This window comes from Carassius carassius, chromosome 7 (assembly GCF_963082965.1).
Source record: "Carassius carassius chromosome 7, fCarCar2.1, whole genome shotgun sequence".
NCBI lineage: Eukaryota > Metazoa > Chordata > Actinopteri > Cypriniformes > Cyprinidae > Carassius > Carassius carassius.
The window spans coordinates 1,007,703-1,034,099 of record NC_081761.1 but is presented as its reverse complement, the minus strand read 5'-3'; the positions used below and the strand labels follow the sequence as shown (position 1 = coordinate 1,034,099).

Here is a 26,397-nt window from a genome sequence, read left to right as displayed (position 1 = left end):
TAACATCCCAGCTATCAAAGATGTGTTTTAAGAAGGTTTTGCTAACATTCCTGACATGTTGTGAAAACAGGAGGGATCCGAGGATCCTCAAATGCAAGCTGTGTGTGTTCTGCTTCAGGAGAACAACCACACATTGATCATTCATCATATAATCGTTGTAGTTTTAAATTTCAGCATATAATAATTTTAGCATCTATAAACTAATTTCATTGATTCATTAATTGATTAGTCATGTTTATGTTATTTTTCAGTGTTATGAAGGTAGGTTTAAAGGGTTGTTTGTCTTCATGAATAAGAGATGCGAGGGAATGTTTATAGAAACTCAAGGTTAATGGGATGTTGTTTGGTATTGCAGCACTTGTAGAATTTTTCCTGTTTAGACCAAGTCAGAGCATTGAAACATACGCAACAAAGATTCTTCTATAAACAGGTTTTGGGTATTAGGCAATTTTGCTGAATAGTTGTTCTGTTACCAGACAAAACGGATATCTTCTGACTGGATCTGGATCTTAATTATCATGGTGTGGAGGCATAGTCTAACATTTCCGAATGTTTTCAAATGTTTTAAAAATGTTTTTTTTTTTTTTTGGGTTATGCAAACATTCCATTTTAGCATTTCCTTTTGAATGTTCTCGGAATTTTTTGAAGCAAGTAGCATGAAAAAAAACGTACGTCCGACTAAAATGTTTTGGAGATAAAAATCATTCCATGAAAGATGCATGAATTTTGTGTTAACGTTTGGAGAGCATTATTAAACAGCAGAAAACTTTAAATGAACTTTCTATTAACCTTTCTGGAAGAATGTTAGGGAAAGTTCTGGGAATGTTCCTTGTTAGCTGGGATACTTTATACACGGCAAAACATAATAAATCAAACAGGTTCAGAACTAATATGTAACCTCAGACTATTCTGGCTTTATATATATGAGAACAGAATATACAAACTTGTTCTTTGTAAAACACATGCACCTTTATATTGCCAAGAAACAGTGTTCATTCCAGTAAGTAAACAGATGGATCTTAAACATTACGTCAACGTCACTGTACAAAACTGCTTTAAAAAACAATAAAAGCAAGATTGTGAGAGGGCTTTCACAAACACACCCAGAAATCTGGGTCAGTCATTCAGTCCCTAATGCCTTCACAAAACACACACAAACACACACCCAGTGACTCCTGGTCAGAATGAAAGTGAATATCGGAAAGCAAAAAAAGCTAAATATTGTGATCAGTATCAGTGCATTGTTGAAAATCAATCACGTTGATAATCTACATGCATGAAGTGACCGAGAGTAAAATAACAGCCCAGATAAAAGTCTTATTTTGGACTTCAGAGCACAATCCTAAGAAACTTTAATATGTTTTAAGATCATTCTGATAAAGTTATCTTAAGTAATGAAAATGTTATTTGTTTAAAGGTTTAAAATCGTTTCTTTTTTTTTTTTTCTTTTTTTTTTGGAATTTGAACTTTATAGAAATCATGAAGGAAACATTTAATTCTATCATTTTCCAAACATTATTTTGAATGTTCTTTAAAGCTACATTTAGGTAACAAATTTAGGTTATAAAAACATTATAAGCACATTGTTTCAAAAAATACTCTTTTAACTTATTAGATTGCTATTTAAAGGTTACAAAAAGGTTTTTTTACAACATTCTACTTTATTTTCACCCAAAAAAATAACATTATTCAAATGGTCTTTAATATTCTTTAAACCTTTAACCATCTAGTTTTCTTGTCGTGATTTGAACATCATTCAAATGTAACAAAAATGTTTCTTAGAACATTCATCATATAGTTAGAAATCTTCAACATCCAGGATTTCAACATTACATGCATGCAGCAGAGATTCATAATAAACTCAAATTCATAATACATTTATAGGATGTCCTATAATCTTTTCTGTCCTTTTAGGTTTTCCCTTATTTATGACGAATACCAAATTACGAGTTTCACTGCAGTCATAATAATGATGTTATTGAGACAGAAACAACACTGTTCTTAAAACACAAACATAAACTAAGGATGTAGTTTTCAATCTGACATGACTTTATAAATTCACTGAGTAAATATGTTTAATGTACATCTTTGCTTTGGTAATGTACTCTCTATATATTTATAAGAACATCGTTTACACGCACGGTATGAGCTTTTTTTTTTTTTTTTTTTTTTTTTTACAGCGTATAAAAGTCGAACATAAGGATGTAAAGTGTAATTGGACAGAAAGTATCTGTTAAAGGAAAATTTGAAAAATGAACATCAGCCTCTTTTACTTCCAAACTCTTGAAATGAGGTGTTTTAAGCAGCAAAAAGCAATAATAACCATGTTAAAGCTTAAGTGAAATTATTGGCCAGTGCTTGGGATTCACAGTTACACTATTGTTATAGACTATTAAATTTTAAAGGATAAGTTTGCTGATTTTCAACCAACTTTGTATTGTTACAATTTCAGTAGTATAAGAGTATAATAGTATAAATGCACAATATGTATTCTTTATCAGTGAGACCTGTACAATAAATGCACATTTATTTGTTAGCAAAAGTCTGAAAACTGCAGATTATACTTGCACATTTTTCTGTTATCTAGTCATGTAGCACTATTTTTTTTTGTTAGTTTTTTTTTTAAGCGTTTTTTATTGCATAGACAGCCAGCTTTAATTAAAAGCCCATCTAGTCAGTGGTGATTTAACCCTTTAACAAATGGCGAAATAGCAGAAAATGTTTGCAGAGTGTTAGCATGTGAAATGGGTCACCCACATAAGAACTGCACGACGTGTATGAGCTTGTACAGTTTGTTGTTTTGTTTGTTGCATTTGCTATCATCCATGAAAAGCCACTCGAAAGTAGCTATAGATCTAGTTCTTGCTCTGAATTGACAGCTGTTAAATGCTCCTCATTGCAACATCAATAAATGTTCCTGCAAAGGAAGAAAAACACCATAAATCACACGAACACTGCTGATTATAAGCTCAGGTTTCATCTTAATGTGACTGTTACAGAGCTTTTAAACTAACTTCAAGGTGCAAGAAGAGTTCACATACTACATCTAAGATCTTCATACTGTAAGCTTCCATTTCTTTTAATAGCAATGAACAGAAAAAAATTTACTTACTTCTCTTCTACTTCTATTTCTCTTCTTTGTCTATTCCTGCATGTAATCCCCACGTATACAGCAGCAATTGCGATCACAATGATGAGAACCACAGAAACTGAAGAACTCACAATGGTGCTCTGGACCATCTGACTTGTCATTTGTTGTGGTTTTTCTATGGAAACAACAGATGTTCATTGTTTATTCGTGTTGGAGTAGTGAAAAGGTGTTTCTTATAGTCTTAAATCGTCATAGAATGCTTTCTTTTTTATGCAAACCCTGTAATCTGACATAGCATGGTAGCAATGAGATAAACGATGAGTCAAAGCTCTACAGCAAAACCTCTGCTCCGATTCCCAGGGAACAGATGAATAATAATAGACAAAGAATCTAAAAATCTTGTAGTATCTTGACACATTTCCTTATTTCGCATACAAGAACTTGGAGAGCTCACATTTAGTTTTATAAGGCTGAATGAGTAATATCTGAGGTCTCTGAGCTATGGAATATTGATTTCTGCCATGGAATTAAGACAAAGGTAAGTCTAAATATAACAATTTTGACAATTCAGAATTAAGCGATTTAAATTTCCGAATTGCAAGTCAGAATTGAGATATTATAGTCAGAATTAAGAGACATTATAAAGTCTTAATAAGAATTATGAGATTTAAAATCATAATTGCATGATATATAGTCAAAATTATGAGACATTATAAAATAAGAATTATGATATATAAAATCATAATTAGATATAAAATCATAATTGCATGATATATAGTCAGAATTATGAGACATTATAAAATAAGAATTGATAGATATAAAATAAGAATTATGATATACAAATTCATAATTGCATGATATAAAGTCTGAATTATGAGACATTATAAAATAAGAATTGATAGATATAAAATAAGAATTATGAGATATAAAATCATAATTGCATGATATATAGTCAGAATTATGAGACATTATAAAATAAGAATCATGAGATATAAAATAAGAATTATGATATACAAATTCATAATTGCATGATATATAGTCAGAATTATGAGACATTATAAAATAAGAATTGTGAGATATAAAATAAGAATTAAGAGATAAAAAATCATAATTGCATGATATATAGTCAGAATTATGAGACATTATAAAATAAGAATCATGAGATATAAAATCATAATTGATTGATCTAAAGTCTGAATTATGAGACATTATAAAGTAATAATTGATAGATATAAAATAAGAATTATGATATACAAATTCATAATTGCATGATATATAGTCAGAATTATGAGACATTATAAAATAAGAATTGTGAGATATAAAATAAGAATTATGAGATATAAAATCATAATTGCATGATATAAAGTCTGAATTATGAGACATTATAAAATCAGAATTGTGAGATATAAAATAAGAATTATGAGATATAAAATCATAATTTCATGATATATAGTCAGAATTATGAGACATTATAAAATAAGAATCATGAGATATAAAATAAGAATCATGAGATATAAAATCATAATTGTATGATATATAGTCAGAATTATGAGACATTATAAAATAAGAATCATGAGATATAAAATCATAATTGCATGATATATAGTCAGAATTATGAGACATTATAAAATAAGAATCATGAGATATAAAATAAGAATCATGAGATATAAAATCATAATTGTATGATATATAGTCAGAATTATGAGACATTATAAAATAAGAATCATGAGATATAAAATAAGAATCATGAGATATAAAATCATAATTGTATGATATATAGTCAGAATTATGAGACATTATAAAATACGAATCATGAGATATAAAATCATAATTGCATGATATATAGTCAGAATTATGAGACATTATAAAATAAGAATCATGAGATATAAAATAAGAATCATGAGATATAAAATCATAATTGTATGATATATAGTCAGAATTATGAGACATTATAAAATAAGAATTGTGAGATATAAAATAAGAATTATGAGATACAAATTCATAATTGCATGATATAAAGTCAGAATTATGAGACATTATAAAGTAAGAATTGAGAGATATAAAATAAGAATTATGAGATATTAAATCATAATTGCATGATATAAAGTCAGAATTATGAGACATTACAAAATAAGAATTGTGAGATATAAAATAAGAATTATGAGATATAAATTCATAAATATGAGATATTATAAAGTCAGAATGAGATATTGTGAGATATTAAAAGTCATGGGGAAGTCGTGGCCTAATGGTTAGAGAGTCGGACTCCCAATCGAAAGGTTGTGAGTTCGAGTCTCAGGCTGGCAGGAATTGTGGGTGGGGGGAGTGCATGTTTTCAGTTTTGATATATTTATGGCAGGATATTTACAAAGCATCTTCATGGAACATGATCTTTCCTTAATATCCTAATGATTTTTGGCATAAAAGAAAAATTTATCATTTTGATCCATACAACGAATCATATATATATATATATGTGTGTGTATGTGTATGTGTATGTGTATGTGTATACACATACATTGTATTGGGGAAGTCGCTGGCCTAATGGTTAGAGAGTCGGACTCCCAATCGAAAGGTTGTGAGTTCGAGTCCCGGGCCGGCAGGAATTGTGGGTGGGGGGAGTGCATGTACAGTTCTCTCTCCACCTTCAATACCACGACTTAGGAGCCCTTGAGCAAGGCATCGAACCCCCAACTGCTCCCCGGGCGCCGCAGCATAAATGGCTGCCCACTGCTCCGGGTGTGTGCTCACAGTGTGTGTGTGTGTTCACTGCTCTGTGTGTGTGCATTTCGGATGGGTTAAATGCAGAGCACAAATTCTGAGTATGGGTCACCATACTTGGCTGAATGTCACTTCACTTTCACTTTCACGTAAAGTGAGAATAATTAGATATTATAAAGAATTGTGAGATATTAATTTAGAATTGTGAGATATAAACATAAGAATGAACATAAAAAACAAACAATTTCTTTGTTGTCGAAATGACATACAAACACTAGGTCTGGTTATTAATTTTGGAATTAATTTAATTAAATTCTTTAATGAGTAGTTAACACAAAATGTATTTGTAAGTTGATTTCCTCAGGATCATGATTTTATTCTGAATGCAAATTAATTTTAAAGAGAATTTATTTTAATGTTAAACCACAGTACCGTTAAAATGTAATAAATCCAATTAAAACAAATAAAATTCACCTTTTTAGTGCAAAATAAATGCACCTATACTGACCTGTGACGACCAGACGGATTTTTTCAAGACTTAATGGTGTTATCTTATAGTAGCACTCGTACAGTCCCTGGTCTGACAGAGTCACTCTGTGAAACTCCAGAGAGCAGTTTTCTCTCAGCTTCAGCTCCGTTCTGTTCCTGAACTCAGATGCCGTGATGTTGTCTTCTTGGTCGTTGTCTTCTTGGTCATTGTGTTTGTAGTAATTAACCACGAGCTGCTGTTTATCGGAAACCTTTTGCCAGACCAGATATGGAGGCCAATCCGGAGGACACTTGCAGGGAAGAGATGCTGCTTCTCCTTCCGTGCCCATAACAGTAGTATCAGCAAGGTCTGTGGAGGAGGTAAACATCTCACACTCCGATCTGAATTAACACGTTTTAAAAATACTTTGCTAACGATATCAGATACTTTGTGCTTTGAGATTTATGGCATGAATGATTCCTCAGATAATAACATACTACTGTGGTACATGTTCAGACAGTGGTACTTTTAGGTACTTTTTTTGTTAGTGTGTTGTGTATGTGTGTTTGTGTGTGGGTGTGTACCAGCCAGACACATATTTGCACTCAGATGTGAAATAAATCTGTCTAAAACCTCCTTATTTGTTAGTACTCATTTGTGTAAAAATTAAATATAATAAAATAAAAACCTTATAAAGTACAGGTTTTTTTAATATAAAAAATGCATATGAACACATTTATGAATACATTTTAATACCAACTCTCTGAATATAGCATGCTATGAAAAAAAAAAAAAAAAAAAAAAAAAAATATATATATATATATATATATATTATATATTATATATATATATATATATATAACTTCAGAAAGTCAGAAAGATATCTATTGATCTATCTTTCAAACTATCTATCTATACATTTCATTTTGTGTTGATTCTGAAATTTAGGAATACATTTGTATCATTACATTAACAAATACATTATAAAAAATAAATAATTATATTAAATTGTTATGTTTTATTATTGCGTTGTATATAGACTATTATATATACGTTATATATACACACACACACACACACTTAAAGGATATTTTATAGTGATATTTTACATGACAATATGGATAATAATGCCCATCTGATTATGTAACGACACTCACCGCTGCGCGAGCATGTCGATAACAGCATCAACGCAAGTGAAAATCCTTTGAAGCAAACAGAGCGAACTCCAGGAGCAAAAGTCATCTCGGCGCTTTTCATTCAGTCCTCTCGCATTTCACCAGCTCCATGTGTTCCTAACTAACCTAAATCTATATCTCCAGTAGCCTCTCAGCTCGAGCTGGTGTCTGCATTACTCCTCTCAGAGACGTTGTTCATCAGCACACTTTCACTGACTCGCCCCCCGCACACTTTCACTGACGCAGAAAACGCGCTCGAAAGCGAAAGCTATTTCCAAACCAACGACTTCATAACTACACTACACCACATTCACTGCTGTGACATCCGCCCAGTGGACGCGCGCAGACATTAAACACACGTCACAAAATATTTTAGTAAAAATAAGTATTTAAAATCCCATAAATGCATGAATTTTTCACCGTAGCGACCCGTGACAATAGCAAAAAAAAAAAATACAATAAAAAAAATATATATATATAAATATATAATATAGGCCTATATATATATATATATATATAAAATATAGGCCTATATATATTATATATATATATATATATATATATATATATATATATATATATATATATATATATATATATATATATATATATATATATATATATATATATATATATATATTATGCACGAGGTATGCATTAAACTGTAGTAGGTACATTATAGTATACTGTAGTATTTTATAGTATTTATTTACTACATTTTGTTTACTTATAATACAGCATACTAGTGAGTTCATAAACTATAGTAAATAAAAGCTGTAGTATATTTGACTTATACTGCAGCATACTCCTTACGAAAATTAACCATGGTTTTACTACAAATAAAACCAAAAAACCATGGTTACTATAGTTAAACCATGGTAACCACAAATTAACCATGGTTTTGCTATATTAACCATGGTTTAACCATGGTATTTGTAGTAAATCTGTGGTTATACAAATAGTAGTCAACACGCCAAAAAAACATGGGTTACTACAGTTTTACTATAATAAAACCATGGTTATTAGTAGCGACTATACTGTATATAGTGAGTTCATAAACTGTAGTACTGTAGTATTTACCATATTAAACTGTAGTACATTGTAGTACACTGTAGTAGGCTATATTAGTATTTACTACACTTTGTTCATTTAAACTACAGCATACTCTAGTATTAACTATAGTAAGTTCATTAACTGTAGTAAATACAGTAGTAAACTTTAGTAGCTACTGTAGAATACTGTAGTATATTATAATATTTACTGCACATTGTTTGCATATACTACAGCATACCAGTGAGTTCATAAACTGTAGTATATAAACACTCTCGTATATTATAGTATTTACTAGACTTTGTTAACCTAAACTACAGCATACTGTAGTATCGACCATAGTTAGTTCATAAACTGTAGTAAATAAAAACTGTAGTATATATGACTTATACTGCAGCATACTCTAGTATTGACTACATATAGTGAGTTGATAAACTGTAGTACTGTAGTAAACTGTAGTATTTACCATATTAAACTGTAGTAAATTGTAGTACACTTTATTATATTAGTATTTAGCCTACTACACTTTGTTAATTTAAACTACAGCATACTCTAGTATTAACTATATGAGTTCATAAACTGTAGTAAATACTGTAGTAAACTTTAATATTTAGCTGCTATAGTATACTATAGTATATTATAGTATTTACTACACTTTGTTAAATTAAACTGCAGCATACTGTTCAGTTAATGTTACCAGAATGTTTGTTCATAACCAAGAATATTCTGAGAATGTTTCTTGTTGGGTTGAACATTAAATGAATGAATGAAATAAAATTGAAATTACTTTAAATGACTGTATGTACAATTAATGAAAGCATAATAGATGTTTTTTTTAAACAAATTAATTGAAATTGCATTAAAGTGCCCCTATTATGAGTATTATGAGTAGTTATATTTTGGTTTTGGGAGTCCCCAACAACGGGTTGACATACATGCAAGGTCAAAAAAATACCTTAATTGTCTTATAATATGCATTTATTTTCTACCTCACTTGCTCAATGACTCCCAAAGGATTGTCTTTTTATTTGTGTGTGACGTTAATCTGCGGTGATTGGTCCGTTTGGTCTGATTTTCATTGAATCATGTGTTACCGGGGAAACCGCTATTTATTTATTTTTTACCGCCATTTTTACCGATTTTTTTTTTTTTTTTTTTTTTTTTTTACACCAACATGAAACGGCTTGGGATTCGTTTTTAAAAACGAAGTATGTCAGTGACTCAGAGTCCACTCTTTCTTTTGATAAAAAATAACTTTATACACGGTGCACTTTCAGATTTAAACATTACACAATAAGATCATTTTCAAAAATCCATAAAATAGGGGGCACTTTAAGAAAATCCTGTCGTTTCAGTTTGTAACTCACTCAAGTATCATGCGCAAATCCTGTCACATTTGATAGACCAATCACAGCACAGTTGCTGAGACCAACCAGCCAATCAGAACACACTCAACGGAGTCACGAGAGCTAATCGAGGAACAAAAACAACCCCGTCAGGCGGCGAATGGAAGATGTGTGAAGAATTGTTTTGCTCTGTCGAGTTTCTTACGGTGAAGTGGTTTGTATCGAACCAGATGCTTCGTTTTGATGTGTTATCCTTGTTGTGTCGGCATAGCTAACTCACTATATCTTAGAAGCTGGGATCTGCGTCATAACAGCCTGTAAACACTGAGCTAGCGTCGTGATGAATGCTACGTTAACGTTAAACTAAAACGCTCCTGTTGTGATGAATGAATGCAGCAGTGTTGACATGATTTATGTTCTCCAGTACACTCTAAAAATATCACTCAGTGATTTACCAGGGTAAAATGCTACCCAAACCCTTCTATACTATGGTAAAACGTGCAACTCAACGTCCTCCAGTGCTTTACCTCAGTATTTTACAAACAGCAATAAAAGATACACCAAAATCACTATAATAATCGGTAATGATTAAAAATCATTAAAAATTCATAAACTTGATTACAAATGTAAGATAGCTTTTTTACTATGTAATATTACTGGGTTCTGCATCATTAATTAAACATGAAACGTGTTGTGTTTCTGACAGTCATGTTGCTGGGCAAACTTATAAGATAAAGAATTATATTACTTGTTTAATTATATAAATATGATCTTAATTCCCAAGTGATATAATATTTAATTTAATAATAACACGTATGTATAATAAGGTTGCCAAGCAACATAGTTGTCAGGGCCACATCACATTTAATATTTAAATAATTAAGCAGTGCTGAGTTATCATCTTAAACATAAACATTTATTTTACTTGTTTTAATCCAATTGTATGCCAAAATGTGGAGTAATGTAATTTCCCCAAAATGTTTAATGATCACAATTATATTTATGACACAATAATATAAATGTACAATTGTTTTGATAAATATTTTGTCAATAAATCTCTTATTTGATATTTTAACACAAAGCTGCAAAAGAGCTGTGTTTATGTTTAAGAATAACTAGATGTTGCTCAATTAGTAAGTTAATTAATAATGATGACAGTGATGTTGCTTGGGAACATTAAGATAATGAGTTTTATGTTTCATTTAGCATTTTCAAACCAGCTAAATTGTAAAAATGTCAAACAAGAGGCAATTTTATCAAATAAAATCATGCATTGATAACAATTGAGAACATTATAATTGTTTGTAGTTATGAAATTGTAATATGAATATGCAGCGATTTCTTCTGACAATTATAACTTTCAGTAAATTATGAATTGATTGATTTCCATTGATGTATGGTTTGTTATGATAAGACAATATTTGACTGAGATCAAAATATTGAGAAAATCACCTTTAAAGTTGTCCAAATGAAGTTCTTGGGAATGCGTATTACTAATCAAAAATGAAGTTTTTATATATTTACGGTAGGAAATGTACAAAATATCTTCATGGAACATGATCTGTACGTAATATCCTAATGATTTTTGGCATATATGATTCACTTCACATATTTGATTTTTCTTGTATTGGTATATTTGCATGTGTTTGTGGGTGGAGCTTTGGAAAGAGGGGGCGTGGCTAACCACAGCACTTATAAATGCAGCTCTTTTGCGTGTGTTTCCAGCACGTCAGCATCTAGAAGAGATGGAGGCGAAGGGATCCGGATCTGGAGCCGAAGCTGAGGAGGCACAGAAACACACGGCCATGCTGTGGAGCATCCAGGAGGCCGTTCAGAGGCAGACGCTGCAGATCGGGGCCTCGGCGTGTGGAGCCACAGCGGTGGTGGACGTCCTGCAGGCGCTGGGCATCACGGTGACTCCAGAGACGGTCGATCACTGCGTCAGGACGAGTCTGAGGAGGAACGAGGCGCCGCTGCATGATTACCTGCACTCCCGCAGCAAGGCCGGTACAGATGCTCTAAACCAGTGCTTCTCAAACTTTTTACAGTAGCATACCCCCTGGTGCATTTACAATTCTTTGCATTTACCCCAACTTAGATCGCAATCACACCTTTTCCATTAAGGACAATATTTGCCCCCATTTTTTTACTTTGGGGAGTAGTGTTGTCACGGTACCAAAATTTCAGTATTCGGTACCGATACCAGTGAAAATCCACGGTTCTCGGTACGGTAAAAATAAATAGTTTTAAACAAATATTAGATCATTTTTAACCAAAAAAATTAAATAAAAGTAACGGACTGCAGCTTTAATACTTATGTCCCTGAGATTTTCCGATAATATTTTAGTAATTAATGACACATTCGCACATTTGTGGCAGACACTATATTAACTAAAAGTAAAATCGCAAAAACATTTTTGTTACTTAACTGAAATAAATTAAAATATTTAAAAATATATATATATTTCAGCTAGCTGCCAAAGCAACATATTTAAATTTGTATTTAGTTTAACTTGATGCACTTAAATAACTCAAATTAAAATTAAAATAAAAAAATAGCAAAAAAGTTGTGAGTCGATCAACACGGATAAGCGTTTTGCGTCATCTTCTCCTGATAAAAGAACTTAAATTACACTTCAGAGCAATACATCAATCAAATCTTTAAAGGCTTTTCTTTTTTTGTATGCTGGCATAATAACAACAAAACTTTGTGCATTTGTAAAATAAAGAAAACAAACAAGGTGTGCTGTCTGCAGCCTTTGTCTGCGCTGATCTTCATTTACAAACCCGTCATTAAAATGAACTGTAACTCAGTGAATACTCAACATGAGAGATATATCTATAGAAAGCTTGACGTCTTGCATGATTGCCCACGTGCTGAACACTTTATTGATATTATAATAGACAACGGGAAGCTCGCGGTGTGTAAACGCCCACATAACAGCTAACAAAACAGCGAGACTGTTCTTCAAGTTTTTATTATTATTTATATTACTGTCCGCTTCTCGCTGATTGGAATAAGACATAATTCATCCCAGGAAGACGTGCTGAGAGGAATAAGATTTGGATAACCTCAGAAAAAAGAATGAAGCGGCTTGATCCAGCACAAGTAAGTCTTTTATTATTATTATTATTATTAATCTACTTGTATTAGTTTTCATATAACATGTTCACATTTTACTAGTTAGACTTTTTCCAAACTATAACTTCTAACTTAATATATAATCAAGTGAAACATTACAACGTTTCATTCAGTTTATTTGTGTAAACAACATGCTTACTTTTTTATTTCAGATGTGACGATAATATTGCAAAAGAACCTTATGCAAAGTGAGCCAATGCAAATAAGAAGCCCACTCAGGAACCTGGAACACATCTAAGAATTGAACTTCATCCTAGAAGGATTTCTGAAGGACCGTGTTACTGGAGTAATGATGCTAAAAATTCAGTTTTGATAGTCAGCTTTGATTGTTTACTAATAATAAATAGTTTTACTGCACTCGCAAGTGAATCTCAAGTTATTTTGTGGGATAATTAAATGTATTCTGAATAAACTACAAACATAAAATTATACACAGGAAGTCGTGGCCTGGTGGTTAGAGAGTCGGACTCCCAATCGAAAGGTTGTGAGTTCGAGTCCCGGGCCGGCAGGAATTGTGGGTGGGGGGAGTGCATGTACAGTTCTCTCTCCACCCTCAATACCACGACTTAGGTGCCCTTGAGCAAGGCACTGAACCCCAACTGCTCCCCGGGCGCTGCAGCATAAATGGCTGCCCACTGCTCCGGGTGTGTGCTCACAGTGTGTGTGTGTGTTCACTGCTCTGTGTGTGTGCACTTCGGATGGGTTAAATGCAGAGTACAAATTCTGAGTATGGGTCACCATACTTGGCCGAATGTCACTTCACTTATACTCACTTATACATTTATTTTGTCCTCACATTCTTTCTTGTAACTCTTTCCTCTCAGTCACACAGCTGACTGAAAGACTCATTATGCAGCTCATTATGCGGGCCTTTGTCTTCTCAGGTGTAAATTACACTAATATTCGTGATCATTCACGCCTACTCACATATGCCCTTAAGAAACAAAACTGTCTTAGAAAATTTCACATCATTTTGAAGCAAACATTCTAGGCTACAAGCTCCAGGTTTGACAGTCTCGTGAGCAAATGTTCTGTTCGTGTTTTATGACCTTATTTCAGTGACTTTTTTCACTAACCATGCATAAAAGTTGTTTTCCCAAAAGCACATGTATGCTATTTATATTATTATTGTAGCACAGTTTGTACTGAATATAGTGTTTTCAGACCTTAGCCATGTATCTGTTTATAAGCTACTGAAAAAAGCATAAAAGTCAGGGCATGACAAACCTTCTCCAGGCCCCCAAAACCCCCTTAGACCCCAGAGGGTTAAAAAGAAAACAGAAACGATGTCATTCAAAATTGCAAAAAAAAACAAAAATACTACACTATAGTGAACTATAGCAGTATCTCTGATGTTGGTAAATGGTCACATGATATGCAAGCAAACATAAAATATTTAATCATTTATTTAACTTTTTTTTTTTATTATATATATATATATATATATATATATATATATATATACATACACACACACACACACACTGCAAGTTATATTGTTATTAATAATATCTTCAATTGAAATTCACTTTCAAACTTTAAAATCCTCAGGCTTTTATTTTGGACGAATATCAGTGAAAATAAATTAAACTGGCATGCCCAAAATGCACATTAAACTAAACAAAGTTCAAGTTACTGAGAAACACGATTTACTGTAAACCGAAATGTTGAAAACACTGAATTATACTCTGCTTGAGTGTAACAGTGCTGTGCTTTGCTGTGAAACACGCAGACTATAAACGTATTTAGTGCCATTTCTGTTTTATTTCAATTAATTGTGCAGATTTTTTTATTTATTAAAATGTTATTAATTTATTATTTTAGTAATATTTTAATTTATATATTATTTATTATTGCATATAAGAGTTGAAGGTGAAGCACTAATTTTACGAAACTGAAAAAAAAAAAAATAATAATAATAGAAATATTTAAAGTAATATTTAAAAAAAAATAATTAAACCTAAGTAATATTTAAAAACACCAAAAAGTAAAATAAAAATATACCTAAAATTAAACTAAAACTGAAAATACACAAATAAATGCTACTTAGCTACTGTAAAAGTACATATAATAGTACTTAATGCTATGTCTGTTTGATTTCAGTTAATTTGTTAATCTAAATTTTATTAATTTGTTATTTTAGTAACATTTTAATTGTTCAAGTCAAGTCACCTTTTTTATATAGCGTTTTAAACAAAACAGATTATGTCAAAGCAACTGAACAACATTAATTAGAAAAACAGTGCGTCAGTAAAGCAAGATGCAGTTCATAATTGAATTCAGTGATGTCATCATCTCAGTTCAGTTTAAATAATGTCTGTGCATTTATTTGCAATCAAGTCAACCATATCGAGACGATATACGAGTGTCTCCAACTAAGCAAGCCAGAGACGACAGCGGCAAGGAACCAAAACTCCATCGGTGACAGAATGAGGAATAGACCTTGGGAGAAACCAGGCTCAGTTGGGGGGCCAGTTCTCCTCTGACCAGACGAAACCAGTAGTTCAATTCCAGGCTGCAGCAAAGTCAGATTGTGCAGAAGAATCATCTGTTTCCTGTGGTCTTGTCCTGGTGGTCCTCTGAGACAAGGTCTTTACAGGGGATCTGTATCTGGGGCTCTATTTGTCCTGGTCTCCGCTGTCTTTCAGGGATGTAGAGGTCCTTTCTAGGTGCTGATCCACCATCTGGTCTGGATACGTACTGGATCGGGTGACTGCAGTGACCCTCTGATCTGGACACAGACTGGATCTGGTGGCTACGGTGACCTGGGAATAAGAGAGAAACAGACTAATATTAGCGTAGATGCCATTCTTCTAATGATGTAGCAAGTACATCGGGTGTTATGTGAAGTGTTCCCGGTTCTGGTTTACCTAATTAATGCAGCCTAAAAATCCTTTAACGGATTTGGATATTAAAAGTGTATTAGTATGTTATGTATAAGCCAGGTTAAAGAGATGGGTCTTTAATCTAGATTTAAACTGCAAGAGTGTGTCTGCCTCCCAAACAATGTTAGGTAGGTTATTCCAGAGTTCAGGTGCCATATTCTAGGTATTATAAAATTGCCTGAGTTTTGAGAACGTAGCGGACATAGAGGATTATAATGTAACAAGAGCTCATTCAAATACTGAGGTGCTAAACCATTCAGGGCTTTATAAGTAATAAGCAATATTTTAAAATCTATACGATGTTTGATAGGGAGCCAGTGCAGTGTTGACAGGACCGGGCTAATATGGTCATACTTCCTGGTTCTAGTAAGAACTCTTGCTGCTGCATTTTGGACTAGCTTTAGTTTGTTTACTAAGCGTGCAGAACAACCACCCGATAAAGCATTACAATAATCTAACCTTGAGGTCATAAACACATTAATTAACTTTTCTATGACATTTGACAATGAGAGCATAGGCCGTAATTTAGATATATTTTTGAGATGGAAAAATGCAGTTTTACAAATGCTAGAAACGTGGCTTTCTAAGGAAAGATTGCGATCAAATAGCACACCTAGGTTCCTAACTGATGACGAAGAATTGACAGAGCAACCATCAAGTCTTAGACAGTGTTCTAGGTTATTACAAGCAGAGTTTTTAGGTCCTATATTTAACACCTCTGTTTTTTCAGAATTTATCAGTAAGAAATTACTCGTCATCCAGTTTTTTATATCGACTATGCATTCTGTTAGTTTTTCAAATTGGTGTGTTTCATCGGGCCACAAAGAAATATACAGCTGAGTATCATCAGCATAACAGTGAAAGCTAACACCGTGTTTTCTGATGATATCTCCCAAGGGTAACATGTAAAGCGTGAAGAGTAGCGGCCCTAGTACTGAGCCTTGAGGTACTCCATACTGCACTTGTGATCGATATGATACCTCTTCATTCACAGCTACGAACTGATGGCGGTCATATAAGTACGATTTAAACCATGCTAATGCACTTCCATTAATGTCAACAAAGTTTTCTAGTCTATACAAAAGAATGTTGTGATCAATAGTGTCGAACGCAGCACTAAGAACCAATAGCACTAATAAAGAGATACAACCACAATCAGATAATGAGAGCAGGCCATTTGTAACTCTAGTTAGAGCAGTCTCAGTACTGTGATACTATGAATTTGGTTAATTTATTTTGTTTTATTAATATTTAAATTAGTTACATTTATTAGTAAACAAATAATTTGATTTTAAAATATATAATTTTATAGTTTATTTTAAATATACTTTAATTATGAGCTTTTCCTCACCCGCTTAGCAAATGCTTGTCTAAACCAGTGCTCTCGTGCTCCTCCAGGGGCCACACACCTGCAGCTGGTCTCCGGGGCCGAGCAGGCCAGCGGGGGCCGTGTTGTGGGACGGTTTTTTGGCCTGTATCCGCAGCGGAGGCTGAAGCTGGTGCCGTGGTTGGCGCACTGGATTCGGCGTGGAGCTGTTCCCATCGCCACCATGAACATGCAGCGGGCCGTTCCTGAAGGAGAAGAGATTCCTGACGCCTGGCATCACCAGCTCATCTTCGGAGTCGCACCCGGTGCTGTGTTCATGACCAACCCGCTGGACGTGGGTGTGTCCCAACTCACACACCACCAGGGTCTTTATAATGAGAACCATATATAAAACCACAAGTAAAACCTTTTTGATAATTTTATTTCAGCTAGTTGTCAAAGCAACATTTAACTTAATTTATTTAAAATAACTAAAACTGAAATACTAATAAAAGTTCATTCTATCTATATTTGACCCTCTAACTCTAGCACTCTATTCTAATTCTATTCTTAAAAAAAACTTTCACTCTGTTCATTTACAAACTACTTGCTTTATTCTTTTTTTGTTATTTTTGTTTTATTTTTTATCATAGAATTTAAAAAAGCCCTTGCTGTGTGTAATGCATTAAGCCATATATATATATATATACATATATTATCTTTTAAATCTGCTTATTTGTCAATTTTTTATTAAAATATTTATTAAAAATTACTTATTTTTTAAAATAAAGATTGATTATATATCATGGTAGTATTATATATTGTTAAGTTATTTTTAATATATAGTAGTTATTTATTTAAAAATATTAAATAAATATTTTGTTACTCTTATGTACTGTGTATATTTATATATTATATTATGATATATTATAAAACCATTTAAAAATGTCACTTGGAATTAAGATGAAATATACTTAACAAAATTAGAAGAGTTGAAATTGAAGCACTGATTTTACCAACTGAGATTAATAAAATTAATAAATAAATAAAAACAATATTTAAAGTAATATAAAAAAGAAAGAAGGAAACCCAAACAATTTTTAAAAACACAAAAAAAGTAAAATAAAAAAGCACATTCTAAAAATGTAACTAAAATGAAAAGAAAACTGAAAATACACAAATAAAAGCTACTTATATATATATATATATATAGTAGCCTATACACTGTGCTGTTATACAGTAGCACCATTAAAATACTCCTATTAAACTATAGATATAAATATAGACACATCAGTTTCTTCTCCGATGCTTAGCTTGTTATTGTGTCCTCAGTGAGTGAAGAGGAGGTTCACGAGCGTCTGTGCAGCGAGTCAGTTCTACTCGTTCGCCGTGAAGACGTTCTGAAGAGACTGACACCTGACGCTCATCTATCACAGATATCAGATCAGCATCCCGACCTGCGCTGGAAAACATTAAACGTGGAGGGTGCGACCCTCTCTTCTTTATAATGACTTGAGCTGACTTGTCTTACACTGAGCTGACCGTGAGCTTCTTTCCTTTATAGATCAGGTCAGACAGATGATCAGCGAGGAAGAGCATCCCATGAAAACGCATCTGGTGATTCCCGCGGCGTACAGCTCTGGAGTGACTTTCTTCGCTCTTAGAGACTCAGATGTTGCTCAGGAGCTTCTCAGCAGCCCAGATCTGCCTCCACTGTGATTTCGTCATCATCAAATCAGTGCTTAATTAAGATATTCTTATGAGGCGCCGTGTAGGATTTAAATCAAACTTCGCTTATCAATACATACATAAAACACGTGCATATTCACCTATAAATTACTCACATATACATGCATACTACTGGATGTTCAAAAATACATACATAAAATACACGTGAACACTAATATGAAATCATACATACTGTACACCTACAGACACTCGCACATACGTATAAACTTGATCCGTGCATACACATCCATAAAACACTCGTGCATACATAAAAAATAACAGTTCAGATGAAAAAAACATGCATTATTTGTGTACACACACACCCCCCCCACACACACACACACATATATATATATATATACAAGTGATTTCATATGTAGATGTGCGTGAATTTTCAGTGTAAACGGAAGTCGATTTTTAGCGAAAGCTGAATGTTTTTTAATACACACATGAACTGGAATATAAAGATTCTTAATCTCTCTATTTTTTTTATTACATTTTTTTTGCCCCAAAATGCTACATTTAGAAGATAAAATGTACTATATAGTTGTAAAAAGGTTGTAAAATGTCTTTATACACTTTGTTTTTGTCTTTAATCATATACTGCGTTGTGGTGCACTTTGAGATGAATTATCCACAGACCATGCTATCACCAGAATATCCACCAACATGATCTTTTTTACTAAACCCTGTATCCACGAAACATGATTTATAAGGTTGTGCTTGATTCGATTACCTTTGATCATCTTGATTTCAAAAGTGTGGATTTCAGGAACAGAATGTAGTAAAAATTCAAAACTGGTTAATAATACAATATTCGTATCAAATAGTATACAAGTTTTTATTTGCATATGATGTTTAACTACTACACTGATATAGATCCACCATCCCCTGCATCAGATAAAAAAACCAAAAGTTAATTCTGAGAATGTTTACCCATGTATGTGTGCAATAGTGGCTCATATATAACTTGAGATTGTGAAATTCTCACCTTTTTCTAGATCAAACTGCCAGTTACCTTACTGCTGCTGGCGAGTGTGATATTATGGTCCATGAACTCGCCGGTAATGTTCAGTGTCTAAGATATTTGGTGTCATTGAGAATAAAGAACTAACGTTATATATAAAGACTCGTATGCAGTAACAACTATTTAATTTTTTTTCCTTAAAAAAAGGTGTCACATGGAAGTGCACGAGAGCCTACAGTTCATGTGGAGAAGTTGTTTGTTTGTAATTAATGTATATGTTACAAATCAGCAGAGTTTGATACTAGCACTTCTGCCTGTTATATATGAGCCACTATTGCACACATACATGGGTAAACATTCTCAGAATTAACTTTTGGTTTTTTATCTGATGCAGGGGATGGTGGATCTATATCAGTGTAGTAGATAAACATCATATGCAAATTTAAAAACAAAAAGGTAATCAAATCAAGCACAACCTTATAAATCATGTTTCGTGGATACAGGGTTTAGTAAAAAAGATCATGTTGGTGGATATTCTGGTGATAGCATGGTCCGTGGATAATTCATCTCAAAGTGCACCACAATGCAGTATATGATTAAAGACAAAAACAAAGTGTATAAAGACATTTTACAACCTTTTTATAACTTAGTACATTTTATCTACTAAATGTATCATTTTGGGACAAAAAAAATTTAAATAAAAAAAATAGAGAGATTAAGAATCTTTATATTCCAGTTCATGTGTGTATTAAAAAACATTCAGATTTCGCTTTATTAAAACTTTTTTTTTTGAATGATTGAGCAAACAATTAGGAATGACACAGATCTCTGTCCATGATTGCAAATGCGGTTACTTCCGTTCACGATTAAACGACTTCCGTTTACACTGAAAAATCAGGCACATCCACATATGAAATCACTTGCATATATATATATATATGTGTGTGTGTGTGTGTACACAAATAATGCATATGTTTTTCTCATCTGAACTGTATAATTTAGTAAATGTTATTATTTTTTATGTATGCGCGAGAGTGTTTAATAGGTGTGTATGCACGGATCAAGTTTATACGTATACACAAGTGTGTATGCATACATTGCTAACATTATGTATATGTATTGATTTCATATTAGTGTTCACATGTATTTTATACATGTATTTTTGAACATCCAGTAGTATGCATGTATATGTGAGTAATTAATAGGTGAATATGCACGTGTTTTATGTATGTATTGATAAGCGAAGTTTGATTTAAATCCTACACAGCGCCTCATTTATTCTGGATATCGGATCAGTATTTATTCTTGGGATTGTAAATAGATGTTGTCATCCTGCTGTGTTTTGTGTCCTTTGAGAGCTTAATGGTTGGCAGCATCATGTTTATCAAATAAAATATGAAAAAAAAAACATGAAATGTACATGTTCCCTGTTTATGTTTATCTGTCAATATAAGTAAAGTTAAGTCTTCACCCCCCCCCCCCCCCTCTAAAAACTATAAATATGTTGACTTTTACATGTTAAGGATCTCATACTTTAGCATTTTTGTACTTTATATATCTACATTTACCATAAATCTCCACGACCTCCGAAAGGAAGTTGAGAAAACAATCTTCAAACAGAAAGTTTAAACCCCCAAACTCTATATATTATATATTTACTTAACAATTTCCTCTTTGAACTATGATATTTTTTCATTAAAAAAGTGTAGCGTCAAGGAGTCCGATTCACTTCGAGCGAATCGATTCATTCGAACAGCTAGCTTCAGTTCAAATGAAATATTTATTGTATACTGCTGTTTATAATTAAATTCTTGTTTAAACTACATATATTGTATGAGCTGTTGCTGGTTTTATGATACCACCTCATTTTGCGATTGGATTTAACAAAAAGATATGAAAATAACCGATTCAACATAATGAATCATTTGGCGAATCGAACATGTAGCATGTGAATTATCAGTGAGTGCACGTGGTTTGTGGTGGGAAACAAACGCTGGTGGTCTTCTGTCCATCACTCATTCACGATCAGAACACCACAGGATCCCCACTGTATCCCGCTGTTCATCAGAAATCACGTAAGTCAGCAATTAAACCTATAGAAATGCATGGTCAGGTTAGTTGCAAGAAACGCTTGAAGAGTTATTCCCATAAATCAGAATCAGAATGAGCTTTATTGCCAGGTATGTTTACACATACGAGGAATTTGTTTTCGTGACAGAAGCTCCGCAGTACAACAGAATGACAGCGACAGAACATAAAACGCATAATAAAAGAATATAAAAATACAAATAAGTAGATAAGGAATAACAATATACAAATTGACAATTGTAGGCAGGTATATTACAAAAATGCAGTTATGTATGTACATGTATATTATGTGCAAAATGTAAGTGTATACTAAGTATGTGTGTTAGATAAATTAAGTGTATGTGTATATAAATATAAAGTGTAGTGTGTCCCACAGTTATTATCAGCTGTTCATAAGATGGATTGCCTGAGGGAAGAAACTGTTCCTGTGTCTGGTCGTTCTGGTGCTCAGTGCTCTGTAGCGTCGACCAGATGGCAACAGTTCAAAGAGGGAGTGTGCTGGATGTGAGGGGTCCAGAGTGATTTTAACAGCCCTTTTGCTCACTCTGGATAAGTACAGTTCTTGAATAGATGGGAGGGTTGTACCGATAATTCGCTCAGCAGTCCGGACTACCCTCTGTAGTCTTCTGAGGTCCGATTTAGAAGCTGAGCTGAACCAGACAGTTACTGAAGTGCAGAGGATGGATTCGATGATGGTGGAGTAGAACTGTTTCAGCAGATCCTGTGGCAGGTTAAACTTCCTCAGCTGGCGAAGGAAGTACAACCTCTGCTGGGCCTTTTTCACAATGGAGTCAATGTGAATGTCCCACTTCAGGTCCTGAGAGATAGTGGTGCCCAGGAACCTGAATGACTCCACTGCAGTCACAGTGCTGTTCATGATGGTGAGTGGGGGGAGTGCAGGGGGGTTTCTCCTGAAGTCCACGATCATCTCCACTGTTTTGAGCGTGTTAAGCTCCAGGTTGTTGAGAGTGCACCAGACAGCCAGCTCTTTAACCTCCTGTCTGTAAGCAGACTCGTCACTGTCCTGAATGAGGCCGATGAGTGTGGTGTCATCTGCAAACTTCAGGAGCTTGACAGAGGGGTCCTTAGATGTGCAATCATTAGTGTACAGGGAGAAGAGCAGTGGGGAGAGAACACAGCCCTGGGGAGCTCCGGTGCTGATTGTACGGGTGCTGGATGTGTATTTTCCCAGCCTCACTAGCTGCTGCCTGTCTGTCAGGAAGCTGTTGATCCACTGACAGACGGAGGTGGGCACGGAGAGCTGAGTTAGTTTGGGCAGGAGGAGGTTTGGGATTATCGTATTAAAAGCCGAGCTGAAGTCCACAAACAGGATCCTCACATAGGTCCCCGGTCTGTCTAGGTGTTGCAGAACATAATGCAATCCAATGTTTACTGCATCGTCCACAGACCTGTTTGCTCTGTAGGCAAACTGAAGAGGATCTAGCAAGGGTCCAGTGATGTCCTTCAGATGGGCCAGCACCAGTTTTTCGAATAACTTCATGACTACGGATGTTAAAGCCACAGGCCTGTAGTCATTACATTCTAGCTAGCTAACATTCTACATTCTAAAGTTTATCAAACTTACAGTTTTTGCTATCTGGATGATGTTGCAGTTGTACCATGGTATTATTTTGTCTTTATGGTCAATACCATTGAAGTACTAGTTGTGGACTTGTTAATAATATTATTGCATATGCTCTTTGATATTACCTTCCAATAGCATGCACATCTGAATCTTACAACCATATCAAAGTACCATTTCTTTTATAAAGGTTTTGCCTGAAAATCATGGTTATGCATGTTAATTGCTCACACTCAGGCAAATGAATATATATATTTAATGCATCATTATTATGCATGCATAGTATATGTTGTATTTGCTGTTCAGACGATGCCATTACATAATTTCACAGTAGAAGTAAATGAGCAACAGACCCTAAATCTCTTGATGTGGGTCACTCATGTGATGCTAGTTAACATTCTGACTGTGATTGTGTGTGTTTGCTCAGTGTGTTTGATTGATTTGATCATCAGATTTAGAAAGCAAAGTTAAACTAAAAATATAATCTCAGTCTTATTTATCTGATGGTATTTTTCCATGCAAATGAAATGCAATGGTTTGTGAACATGCATGTTTTTTTGTTTGTTTTTTTGCACTTCGAATGCATGGTGTTTCGATGTTTATATATGTTCATCATTTAATGGTATTTTTCATGCAAATGTAATGCACTGAGCACATGATTCAGGATTTCAGTGGTGCAGTGCTTCTGTCGTTGTTTATGGATGTGCTGCCTGATTCTTCTGGAAGTTCCTGTGTGTTGGGATTTAAGGTCTTACAGCAGCACTGAAAGGTCAGCGCTAATAGATGAGATCAAACTTGCATCACTGCATCCTCTAGGTCAAACACTTCATGCAATCAGACTACCTCTTTAGAAGAAATAAAAACAGTTTATCATACAGAGAGTGACATTTTGTAGGATAGAGGCTAATATATTATTAGTTAACAGTTAACTCTGCAGAAGAGTTATTTATTTATTTATTATTATTAAAATTATTTGATAACACTTTAAGGTTCTATTTATTTACATGATTTAAATTAAACTAACAATGAAAATGTTTCTGAAGCATTTATTAACCTTCTTTTTGATTTCTACATTAAATATCCACATTAAAGATACAATCTGTATCTGTACCTAATATTATTTAGTGGCTAAAAATGAACAGTTGTATTTTTATTTATTATGCTAGCAACCCCCAGAACATCCACACTAGCAACAACTTAGCAACTTCCTAAAAGCACCCTAGCAACCACCCAACACTGCCCCTGGCAACTACCCAGAACACCACAGAAACTACCTGGCAACCACAAAGCAATGCTGTGAAAACTGCCTAGAAAAACACCCTAGCAACTACCCCAAACTACTAATCTACAGTAGCAATGCTCTAGCAACCACCCAGAACACTCTAGCAGCTTCCTAGAAACCACATAGCAATACCCTAGCAACTACCTGCCAACACCCTAGCAACCAAATACATTGCAACTACCCAAAACTCGCTGGCAATCACAAAGCAGTGACCTAGCAACTGCCTAGGAACACACTAGCAAGTTAACAACTACCCAAAACTGCCTAGCAACCATATAGCAATGCCCTAGCAAAACTCTAGCAACTGTCTAGCAAAACCCTAGCAACTGCCTGTCAATACCCTAGCAACCGAATACAGTTCCCTAGTAACCACAGAGCAACTGCCTAGAAACCACATAGCAATGCCCTAGCAACTACCTGGCAAAACACTTGCAATTGCCTAGCAACACCCTAGCACTAAAGGCAATGCCCTAGTAACCACCCTAGCAACTACCCAAAACAGCTTAGCGACAACTTAGCAATGATCTAGCAAACAACCCAGAATACTCTTGCACCTAGCAACTGCTATCAACACCCTAGCAACCAAATACAAATGCACGAGTGGCACTCTACCAATTGCCACTCACATTTTATTTTTCAGAAAATGTACATATCTTGTTTAAAATAGTTATTATTTAAAATGATTACTTTATAGTTTTTAATTTACTAGAATGGATAAATAGATTTTTCGACAATATATCACTTGGTTAAATTGTGGCATTTGTTTCATGTTTAAGTAAGTAGTCGTGCACAGGGTGTTAAGTGTGTTGTTGCGTATGTTTATCTTGAAGTCTCAGTTTTGACACTAGCGTTTGTTTAGCAGACGTGAGCGCATGCTAGTTTTAAAATAAGATTTAAAAAAAAAAAAGCCATCTAAACTTTCCTAAAGACAGTCAGTTCCCATCAGAGATGCATTCATATAAACTTCTACTTGTGAATTGTTTGCCATCTCAACTGATTTGTATTTAAGTAAAGATCATGATCCATTAAGATATTTTGTAGATCTCAGGCGAGTCAAAGTCAATGCATTAGAGAATACTGCTGTGCAAATCCTTAAATATAGCCTACAGTTCAAACTCTTTACTAAATATATAGTAATTTGTATTAAGTGACACTTTTATTTAAATGTAAAAATAAAATATTTACAGTAATTAAAATAATTAATAATATATATGTGTCTATGTGTGTGTGTTTGTGTGTGTGTATGTATATACATATATACACACACACACATATACAAGAGCTGCATTTATTTAGTGAAAAATTCATTAAAAATTGTGAAATAGTATTTGAATGTAAAACAGCTGTTTTCTATGTGAATATCTGTTAAACTGTAATTTATTCCTGCGATCAAAATTGTATTTTCAGCATCATTCCTCCAGGCTTCAGTGTCACATGATCTTCAGAAATCAGAATAATATGATGATTTACTGCTCAAGAAACATTTCTGATTATTAACAATGTTGAAAACAGTCGTGCTGCACAATATTTTTGAGGAAACAGTGATAGATTAGATTTTTCATGAT

General features: G+C 33.6%; 1 protein-coding gene across 2 annotated transcripts; it reads left to right on the top strand.

Moving 5' to 3' along the window:
* Positions 1-9,928: 9,928 nt before the first annotated feature.
* LOC132142970 (uncharacterized) lies at positions 9,929-18,938 on the top strand. 2 transcript variants are annotated; one of them, XM_059553147.1, is made up of 5 exons: positions 9,929-10,066; positions 11,578-11,859; positions 17,278-17,544; positions 18,518-18,670; positions 18,755-18,938. In XM_059553147.1, exons 2-5 carry the CDS (start codon positions 11,598-11,600, stop codon positions 18,847-18,849), a joined length of 777 nt encoding a protein of 258 aa, XP_059409130.1. In that variant the 5' UTR covers positions 9,929-10,066; positions 11,578-11,597; the 3' UTR covers positions 18,850-18,938. The 2 variants fall into 2 exon arrangements, with proteins under 2 accessions (XP_059409130.1, XP_059409129.1); XM_059553146.1 differs by having other exon boundaries at positions 9,930-10,066; positions 18,750-18,938.
* Positions 18,939-26,397: the final 7,459 nt, after the last annotated feature.